The 11,064-nt window shown below is 32.3% G+C and overlaps 1 protein-coding gene across 1 annotated transcript in view; it reads left to right on the forward strand.

The window, feature by feature from the left end:
* Window positions 1–11,064, forward strand: part of BIRC6 (baculoviral IAP repeat containing 6) — a 211,100-nt gene that overhangs the window by 144,745 nt on the left and 55,291 nt on the right. The window contains exons 62-64 of the mRNA XM_019653801.1: window positions 1,233–1,450; window positions 4,298–4,462; window positions 5,315–5,483. Coding sequence (XP_019509346.1) covers window positions 1,233–1,450; window positions 4,298–4,462; window positions 5,315–5,483 — 552 coding nt within the window. The remainder of the gene's footprint in view (window positions 1–1,232; window positions 1,451–4,297; window positions 4,463–5,314; window positions 5,484–11,064) is intronic.

Below are 11,064 nucleotides of genomic sequence, written 5' to 3' on the forward strand. Positions count from 1 at the left end.
AACAATAAAATATTACATGATAATGTATTTAATGATCTAATCATAATATAGAATAATAGAAAACAAGGATGATTTTTTCAGTTGGGTTGGAGATTTTATTTAATAAAAGGAAACAAAAATCACACTTATTGTAGTCTACTTTATTTGGTTTAACCTCAAATTCTTCAGTTAATCTATTTGAAAATTAATATTTTTTTGTTAAAGTCACATGGTTTTGATTAGAGGTGATAGCTTTCACAAGCCATTTAGAAAAAGAATACGCTATTAGACCCTGTACCACAAAGTATATTTCATCTAATAAAATTATGAATTTATTTGTGGGTCCTGTAATTTGAATTGAATATTCAAAATACATTCTTTTTCTATTGTATTTTGATATTGATGGAATTCTTAAAAAATGTTGATAGTGTTTTAAATGTTTTTGTAATATTTTTAATTAAATTACAGCTTCTACATACTAAATAGTTCTGGTTGTTTGGTTTCATATGTAAATTTTATATACTTCAGTAGATCAGGAATTTCTAATTACTCGATCTGATTTTTTAAGTAGATAGAGGGGTAAGAACCATTGTATTTTAGGACTCTGTTATGAGGCAGCAGATGTAACCCTAAATAGAAACGAAAGAATTGCCTTTGTGCCATTTCATTCTATTTTTAGTGAATGTCTATTATAAAGAATAATTTTGCTAATTCCTTTCTGCAGTGATTATCTCATCCACAAATTCATGTGGCAATAGTTTTTTTGTTTTGTTTTGTTTTGTTTTTGCATTTAACATTCCTTTCTAGCTAGAATGTAGTAGAAAGCTGTATTGCAAACAAAACAAAGCAGTTTCACTCTTTCATTATCGCTTCATGATTGAAACTACTCCCAAGACAAGCAGTTATTTTCATACTATTGTAAAACACTTTAAATGCTTCTTTTTAAATTGTTAGCTTTAGTTTAAAATCTGGTTTATAATACATTTGACATAGTCGGTAACTGTTTATTATCATGTGAATATATTTCAGCTTACTTTTGGAGTTTATACGTATGATGTCTTACAGAGCTTTTCCAGACACTATTTATTGTTAAATTTTAAGAGGTTACTATTATATTTGCGTATTTAGGTTGTTTTCTAATATATGATATAATTTTCTAATACATTATCATTATTAATTTGTGGTCCTGTATATTGTTCCTCATTGTCTTTTCAAATATTTTTAATTTTGAGTTCCTCCTCTTTTTGATCTAGGTCATATTCTGCAATCCCCTTCAGCCAACGTGCTTCCGACGCTTCCTTTCCATGTTCTTCGAAGCTTGTTTAGCACTACACCTTTGACAACTGATGATGGTGTGCTTCTAAGGCGGATGGCATTGGAAATTGGAGCACTGCACCTCATTCTTGTCTGTCTCTCTGCTCTGAGCCACCATGCCCCACGAGTTCCAAACTCAAGCCTCAATCAAGCAGAGGTAAGTTCAGGTTTAATTCTTTAGATTATGAAAAACTAAGTGCAGGGCTGGCCGAGTGGCTCAGTTGGTTACGAGCTTGCCAAAAGTTTGAACTCTGAGGAACAGCGGTTCAAGTCCCGGCCCGAGCTGAGCAGCCGCTGAGCTGCCAACAGGTGGCAGGATGGCTCAGCTAAAAAAAAAAAAACTTAAAAAAAAAAACTAAGTGCAGAAATTAGTTTTTTCTGAAATAATTAATATTTCAGAGACTTATATGTTTCTTTTTTGCCCTGAGAGCAAAGAATATTTTAAAAAGAAACTGAACTAATTGTTCTCTATTAGTTAACCATAAGTTAAACCATAAGTTAACCTGTCTACTTGAAAAACAAAAAAGATTTAATAGCTTATCAGGCTTTCCCATTTACCAGGATATGCTGAATTTACACTGTCATTCCTCTTTCTTTCCTTTCTTGAACTTTAGAGAATCATAATTTTGAATGGTAGGATCTAGCCAGTATAGTAAGACAAGAGAAAAAAGAACAACAAAAATAACCCTGATTATTTCAAGATTATGTTATATTTATAGAAAAATCCAAAATAGTTAATGGTATAAGTGAGTTTAATGAGGACACAGTATACAGGTACAATAAGTAAAAATAATTTTTTTATTCCAGCAACAGCATAAACTGAGCTTATTAAAGATATCTTTTAGAATAGCAGGAAAAATAAAGAATATGAAAAATCTGAAAAAAATATGTGCAAGACCTCTTCATAAAAAAATGTGAAATTTTTAAAAAGAAACGCTTATTATATAACTTTTTTTCATCAAAATCACTACTAAGAATGAAAATGAAAGTCACAGACTGGTACACTGTGTTTGTATCTATCTGGTAAAGAACTTTTATCCAGAATATTCAGAGAACTTCAAAAATTCCGAAAGAAAAAGGCAGAAAACAATAGGAAAATATGTGCAAGGTTGGAATGGGCAATTCACAAAGGAGGCTTTCAAAATATCCAACTAATGTGGAAAGGCGATCTGTTTCATTGGTTACCAGAAAAGTACAAATGAAAATTAATATTCTACAACTACCTACACATCAAAATGTGTAAAATTTTAAAAACAACACAAATATTGTCCCATCATCATTTGTAATAATGCAAAGATACTTGAATGGATGAAATAAATAAGTTAAAAATAATAGAATGGATAAATAAATTGTAGTCTACTGTGTAGTGTAATGCAATATTGTAAGGTGATGAAAACAGATACACCCAACTGTGCATAACAGCATTGATGAATTTCACAAGTACAACTAAAATGCCAGACATAAAGGAATATATACAGCATGAATGCACTTATATAATGTTCAAAAATTACACAAAATGAAACTGTATTGATGAGGGCTTCACACTTAGGTGGTAAAATTATAAATAAGAATATGGAAATAGTGACTATAAAAATCAGGGTTATAATTAACTTTGTAGAGGAATTACGGTGTGACGAATTAGAGATGGAATGAGGGAAATTTTTTGATTGCAACCATCTAATTCTTGACCTGCAAGGTTAAATAAGTACCTGCAATTAATTGAAGTTGATCTATTTGTTTTGTGTTCTTTTTGTACTTATATTTCACATTTAGAAATTTTTTAAAAAGCTGTTTTTATCAATAACCTTAATTCTAATGGTAAATGTTTATATGGTAATAAAATTTTCATGATTTAGTTTAACAGTTTATCTTATAAATGTGAAAGATGGAATTCTCAGTCTTAGAGCCATAGAACTATATTGCAAATGAATTTATGAAAGTATTGTTTATATGTAATATTATTCCTCAGAAAATATTCCCATTAAAGGAAACACAAAGCACTAATATTACTTGCAAGTTACCCTGTAAACTAATAATTGCTAATGTTTTGAGTGTACATAGTATGTTTGTTTTTTATTTTTTAGTTTCAGGTGTACAAAACAATGTAATAGACATTTACAATGATAGTATGTTAAATTTAATGGAAGTTCTTTAAAAGAGTTGTTGTTACAGAGTTAATTGTACAATCTACAAACCTTTACAGAGTTTGAGGTTATTTCTAAAAACTCTGTCTACACCATTTACATTTTTAATATGTTCTCTATTCCCCAAAAAAAGATTTTTCTACACTGCACATTCTGAACAAGAAAGAAATTATTACCCCTTCTTGAAACAGAAACAATCTTGCTTACTATGATTGAAAACATATGACACCATCACAGAATTCTCCTGATATCCATACTTTTACTAGATTCATCTTAAAAGATCAGGCTCATATCCCTATTGCTTTACTGTTTTCTCACTCTAATTTTGAATCATTGACTCTTTAGGCCCTAAGGTGCCCCATCTTTTCTTGATAAATATTTTAAAATTTTTATTTGTTTTTAAATACAAGCATTTGTTCCCCATTTTCCCTAATCCTAGCCCTCGGCAACTATCATTCTGTATTTTGTGTTTTCCTACTCTGGATATTTCATATAAATGGAATTGTACAATGTTACCTTTTGTGCCTGTCTTTGACTTAGCATAATGCTTTAGAGGTTCATCTGCATAGCCTGTATCTGTACTTCATATGGGTGAACAATATTCCATTGCATTTATATGGCAGTTTGTTTATCCATTTACCTATTGACATGTATTTGAGTATTAGTTTTTACTTCTTTGGGTATATACCTATCTAGGAGTGGGTTTGCTGGGTCACAGTGTAATCCTTTGTTTATTTTTTTGAGGAAGCTTGAAACTCTTTTTCCCATAGAAGCTGAACTATTTATATTTTTACTGATAAATATTTTTGAGGATTAATAAAACCAAATAGTAAAAAATTTTTTTTGGGTTTTTTTTTAAGCCTCAGGTATCAAGTTCTCATAACCCTACATCAACAGAAGAACAGCAGCTGTATTGGGCCAAAGGGACTGGCTTTGGAACAGGCTCTACAGCCTCTGGATGGGATGTGGAGCAAGCCTTAACTAAACAGAGGCTGGAAGAAGAACATGTTACCTGTCTCCTGCAGGTATATTTGTGAAGTTGATATTGTCAATGATACTAGATAAATTATTTTTTGTGTTTGTATTAACTTTTAAGTATTGATGACTATCCAGGTCATCTTCAGCTACTTATAAAAAGCCCATTATGCTCTCTGCTGTCTATACATTTATGATATCACTGGACGAAAACTGCTCTTCCCTATTCGTAACTCTTAAATTTCTTCCCTCTTAATTAGCTTCTTCACTGGGAAGAAAGTGACAAGGATGAAATTATTCAATAACTGGAAAATCTACTTTCTTCTAGTCATCTTCTCATCTAAAGAGCTGAATCTGGACTATTAAAAAATTATTTATATCTTTGTTTCTTACACTGTTCTATGACTTTTCTAGAATCATGCAAGTTGAACTAGTATAGAAAGTCCCACAGAAATAAGAAAGGGAGGTGCTTAAAGATTAGCTTTAGCCTTCTGATCAACTAAATTATTAAAATTGGTCAAGTCTTTAAGCATTTATTTTCAGCAGTTCTAGAGTGATAGGCTCGTTTTAGTGTAAAAATCTAAGATTCCTTCACTCCCAAAATGTAAACTAAACTTATTCAATAGAACAAATAATATCAGAGTTGCCACTAAGGTTTTAAATTTGTGTTTGTACATGGATTGCTTCTATATGTCTAGTCATATAGTGTCCCTCACCATGGAGAACACAGCACATCTTTCCTTCTCTTTTGAAAGTCTAAAGAAAAAATGCCTTATTTTTAAAGCATATAGTACAAGACATAGATTGAGCTGAAAATATATATTTTTGGTATTAAGACTGAATATCTAACAAAATATGGGCTTTTGAAGTATGTGAAGCTTAAATCCAACAATTTTTTTTAGGTTCTTGCAAGTTATATAAATCCTGCGAGTGGTGCGGTGAATGGAGACGCTCAGTCATCTCATGAGAGCAGAGGACAGAACAGCAATGCTCTTCCTTCTGTACTTCTAGAGCTTCTTAGTCAGTCCTGCCTCATCCCAGCCATGTCCTCTTATCTACGAAATGACTCAGGTAAATCACACCGTAATTAGTCCTCAGAAACATCTTTGTGGATGAATACTCTTGTTTACTTATTTTATCATTATCAGTGTAAATAATAAGGTTCAGTTTAAATATTTGATACTGTTCTCTCCCCATAGATGTAGGTATAGGTTTGATCAACTTATTTCTTCAAAAGTATTCTAGAAATACTTGTTTTTTGGAGTCCCTAATTTAATACAATGTAGTCATCTGCTCTAGGACACAGAATAAAATAAAAGACATCTCTTAGTGTTCTTACTTAGGTTTAGCACATTGGATTAACATGAAATCAGTAACATAACATAGCTCTGTTGGCCAACTATATGTAACAAACTTAGTAATTTTTAAACTATAATTAAAAAATTTTTTTCTTCAAAGAACTTAATTCAATAAGTATAATTAACAGAGTTGTTAGAAAAATTATAAAGCAGTAAATCTGAAGCCATAGCTTCAAGGTAGGTAACTGTACACAAGTGAATTACACATTTGCATTAGGATATTTTATCTCCAATATTCTTAAAAGCAGTGATAACCTTTACGAGACCGACGCCTTACCACTTGGCCACCGTGCCTGCTGCAGTGATAACCTTTAAAGAGAAAAAGTAGTTACTTTCATGAAAGAGTTCGTAAGCTAGGAAAATCCTTGTATAAAGGATGTTTTCATTTTAATTTTTCTCAATAAACTGACTTTAATTTGTTATAGCTATGTTATTCTGACAGCTATAATGTAAACAAGGATCGTTTTTTTTTTCTCTAGCCACTGTCACTTACGTTTATGCTATTTAATAAACCTGCAGTACCCGACTGGCCACTAGATGGAGATCCTTTCTTTGTTGGACATAACTTCAAAAAATGTATGAATGTGAGAGTTAAGAGGTTGAATGTTAGAGTTCCTTACGCTCACTTCATCTCGCTTCCAGTTTTGAAAATGACATTTTCTTATTTTCAGAAAACAGCAGCACTGAGCACATTAAATTACTTGCCATTAATTTAGTGAAGCATGCTAAAAATGCTTCACCCGATTGTTATAAAAATCTGTATCTTGGGGTCGCCGGTTAGCTCAGTTGGTTAGAGCACAGTGCTCATAACACCAAGGTTGCTGGTTCGATCCCCATATGGGCCACTGAGTTGCACCCTCCACAACTAGATTGAAACAACTACTTGACTTGAAGCTTGATGGGTCCTGGAAAAACACACTGCTCCCCAATAAAAAATAAATAAAAATCTGTATCTTTTGAGTGCTAGTTTCATAATATGGAGGTAAATATAAATATCATTTCGGAGTAGAAAGGAAAATTAGAGTTATCCAGTTCTGTCCCTTTTAATTTATAGATTCGGAAAGAACAAATGAGAAAAATGCAATTCAGAGAAATTTATTCATTTGGCCAAGTTTAACTGAATAGCAGTAACATAACCATTGTTAAACTTACATATTTTCAAATTCAAAAGTGAGATATAAATGGATTTTGTTAATGTGGAAAAGAGAAAAGAATAAACATATAGAGGAATGTAGAAAGAAAGAATAAACACGAGACTTTTTAAAAAAGATTTTATTGGGGAATTAGGAGGAGGGGAACAGACAGGTAGACAAGTTGCTGTTTTTTGTCCTTCAGTCTAGTTGTGGAGGATGTCACTTCACTGTCCCGTGTTGGTATGATCATTGTGCTCTTCCTGAGTGAGGCAATCGGTCGCTGGTCATTGGTCGGCAGCTCACGGCGGCTCACCGCAGCTCTCGCTGGCTGCCAGCCACTCATGTAGCTCTCGGCAGCCCACTGCAGCCCCGTTGCTGGCGACTCACAGCAGTCCAGCTCCAGGTCGAGCTATTGTTCATCATCTTAGCTCTAGAGGGCGAACGTCATTGGCCCTCAATGTGGGATCCGAACTGCAGTCCTGCTGCTCAGAGCTGGCGCTCCCAAGCCAGCTCTTAACCAGCTGAGCCACTCGGCCGGCCCGACACAAGAATTTTTTTATTGGAAACATTATAAATTATTAATTTGGCTGCTTGTCTTAGCTAATTGATGGTATATACTAGTGTAATATATAGTCTCATTTTTAAAGTATTGGTTTTGTATTTCCATAATTAGCTATAGTGAGACAAAACCCATTGCAAGATTTGTTATACCATCTGATTATCCTCACAGTGGATTTTGTGTGTCTGAAGTACTTATTATATCTCACCTTTTGTTAAATTCCTTACAAACTTGGGATTTCAGTTTAATTTCATGAGTATACTATTTGAGAATAAAGTTAATTTTGTTGTTATGGCAAGTGTCTTAATTTAAATATGATAACATTCTTTAAATCCAAAAGTTTTTACTAAAAAGTTACATCAAAGTAAATGTACAGTTGGAAACCTACCCGTCTTTTTAGGCCTCAGGGCACCAAGAGAGCTTTTGTTCTTTGAGGGTTTAGAAATTGTATTAGTGCTGTTATGTGAAATGATACTGGTTTGATACCAGTAGCAAATATATAATTTTATTATTTATGAAAATAGTTATTTTGCTTGATAACATATCAAGAAACAATTATTTGAGAAACAAATAATTGGAAATTATTGAGGTGTCATAACACATAGTACTTAACTTTATATCCCTATTTGTAGTTTTGATAATAATTTGAAACTTTTGAGTTGTATTGTAATATGCCATTTTTTTACATTGTTATAAACAATGTTAGAAATGGGTGAAAATTTGAAGATTGTTTTCTGAGTAGAATTGCATGCCACTTTGTTTTTAGTTTTAAACTGTTACAAGGGCCGGCCGAGTGGCTCAGTTGGTTAAGAGCTCGCTCAAGAGTTTGAGCTCTGAGCAACAGCGGTTCGATGCCCTGCCTGAGCTGAGCTGCTGCTGACCTGCCAACAGGTGGCAGGATGGCTCAGCTAAATAAATAAATAAAATAAAATAAACTGTTACAGTATAGCCCCAGTTTTCTTGAAAGTTAGCTGAGTACAAATAAAACTTGGACCATTTGCCTTATTTAATGTATGTATTTCTACATATGATTCAGAAACAAGATACTGTCAGGTCCTATGTGCTATTTCTTTCCTGGTAAGAGAGTGCATAGTGCTAAAATTTTGAGTATATTAGTGGCCACTCAGAGTGTCTGGTGCATAGGTGCTCATCAACAAATATTAGTTCCTTTTATCTCGAATTCTCAGATTTGTAAAGGGCATCCTATGTGGAAATATCTTTGGTGTAGAATAATACATCACTCTTATCTGTTGAGTAATTATACTGGTAAGTTTTATAAGGGAGGAGAGAGGTTGCTTAAATTAAAATTATATGTTACCAATTGATTTGATTTGCATAGATTTGTAAGGGTAAAATATCTGCAACACTTCAGAGATACCTCCCTTGATTATCCCAAATAGAGTGGTTCTTCTCTCCCTATTAGTTGTTGGTGTACCTAATGTTGATATTTTCACTTCTTACATTGTAGCCCAGTTACACAATAAGGTTTTTAAATAAAATTCCACCTAACCAACCTGCAATATTAACCATAACTGTCCATTTCTTCTATAAACAACTCAACTTGTGCCATATGTATTGAAGATATATGTATATTTCTTTTCCAACTAATTAAATTGTAAGCCTATGAATAGTTGTTTGTTTTCAGATTTACTTAATGCCGGTTGTATTTCCATTACATAATTAAATATTACACAAACTAGCTGTTTATATGATAAATCAGTGGAATGCCTTATAAAAGACTCCATAAAAAAGGGTTTGGTTAAAACAGTCATTTGAATTGGGTTTACATGAGAAACTCTAAAAGACTGCATGTGTGTGTACACGCACACATAGACACACATTTTTTTTTCTCTCAGTGGACTACCCTTCTACTTCCAGTAGAGCAAGTGTGTAAAAAAAAAACTTAATTTTAATCCTTTGCCAGAAATCTTTGACTCTTTGATGTGGGCTTCCATGTACTTCATTCTTTTGGGCTAGTGGTTGACTTAACTGCCCACTTGAGCCAAGGTTAAGCATATCTAGGGTTGACAGGAATCCCTAAAGCAATTTGCTGGCTAAGGCTCCCTTGAGGAATATACTGTATTTCCCCATGTATAAGATGCACGCTTTTTAAAAAAATTTGGGGTCTAAAAACTGGGTGCATCTTATACAGTGGTTGTATGAGCGCAAAAACAAGCGGGGAAAAAGCGGGAAATGCAAGTAAAAAAAATCTACAACCACTGTATAAGACATTGTAGTTCCCCAGTTTTTAGACCCCAAATTTTTCAAAAAAGGGTGCGTTTTATACATGGGGAAATACGGTAAATTCAATAAGTTAAATAATGGAAAAATTGAGAGGGAGATGAAAAATTTTATATGAATTATTAGATACGGAAGTGATTTTTATCAAAGTATTTGTATAAAACTCATTGATGTTTCCCTTATAGCACTTATATGTGGTAGAATTACTGCTGATTACATATTAAATTCATAGCTGTGTAGTAAAACAACTTCTGACTAACATTTTATTAATGGACAAATATTCTTCACTATATATGCTCACTTAAGATATACTTTCAGCTATCTCATTTTCAAAGATCTTAGTTGAAGAACCATATTTTGGTTTTTTTTGAAATGGATAGGTATCAAAGAGTAATTTATTTGTATAGTTAATATTAGTGAGAGTTCAAGATTATTTTAGGTGAAAAATTTGGTATTTATCTACTTAATGTTTATTTCAGCCCCGTTTTTAAAAAAAAACTATTTTGTTCATGTATAATTTCTACAACTATTTATTTGCTAGAGGAAAAAATATATAAAATTAGGAAGGATTATAACTGTAAGAGTCAAATTAATAGGCCAATACTAAAAAATTAAACTCTTTCAAATAAATTAGTTTACCAGGCAAATTTTTTTTATTACAGGATTATCTTTTAATGTATGCACATTAACCACATAGGGGTATTGATTTCAAATAATTGTGTATTGAGTTTTTAATATTTAACTACTTGAAAGGATTTATAATTTACAGAGAAGTAATTTAACACCTCTGATTGTTTTGTTTTCATAGGATGATTACTGTATTTCAAGTTAGGCAAAGTAAGAATGGATAAATTTTTTAATAAAAAAATACTTGAATAATGAATTTATTTAATAGATTCACACTAGTTTTTTAGTTCACTCAAATTAATGTTCCGTAAACAAATAATAATATTTTATTAGATTGAGTTGAGGTTTTTATCCATTAAGTGGGCCTCTCCTATTCTGTGTTACGGAAGTTCATCAGAGAAGTCAACACATACTGAAGATTCATCAGAAAGAAAACAAGATGCTTTTTCTATATAGTGTTTATTTTCTATGTAATCTTGTACTTGGAGTTGCTTAACTATTGTACTAAAAATATCATTCTAAGGCATTCATTTCTTTTGAGATTAAATATAAATCCAATGGAAGACAATAATTTTGAAAATATTTCGCTTTTTTTTTTTTTAAAGATTTTACTGGGGAATTTAGAGGAAGGGAACAGTGTTAAGGAATTGGGGAAGGGGAACAGAGAAGCTGGTGTCCTTTTGTTCCTCAGTCTAAGGAGGATGTCGCTTCACTGGCCCATGTTGGTATTATCA

Source organism: Hipposideros armiger, unplaced genomic scaffold (assembly GCF_001890085.2).
Source record: "Hipposideros armiger isolate ML-2016 unplaced genomic scaffold, ASM189008v1 scaffold_207, whole genome shotgun sequence".
Lineage (NCBI taxonomy): Eukaryota > Metazoa > Chordata > Mammalia > Chiroptera > Hipposideridae > Hipposideros > Hipposideros armiger.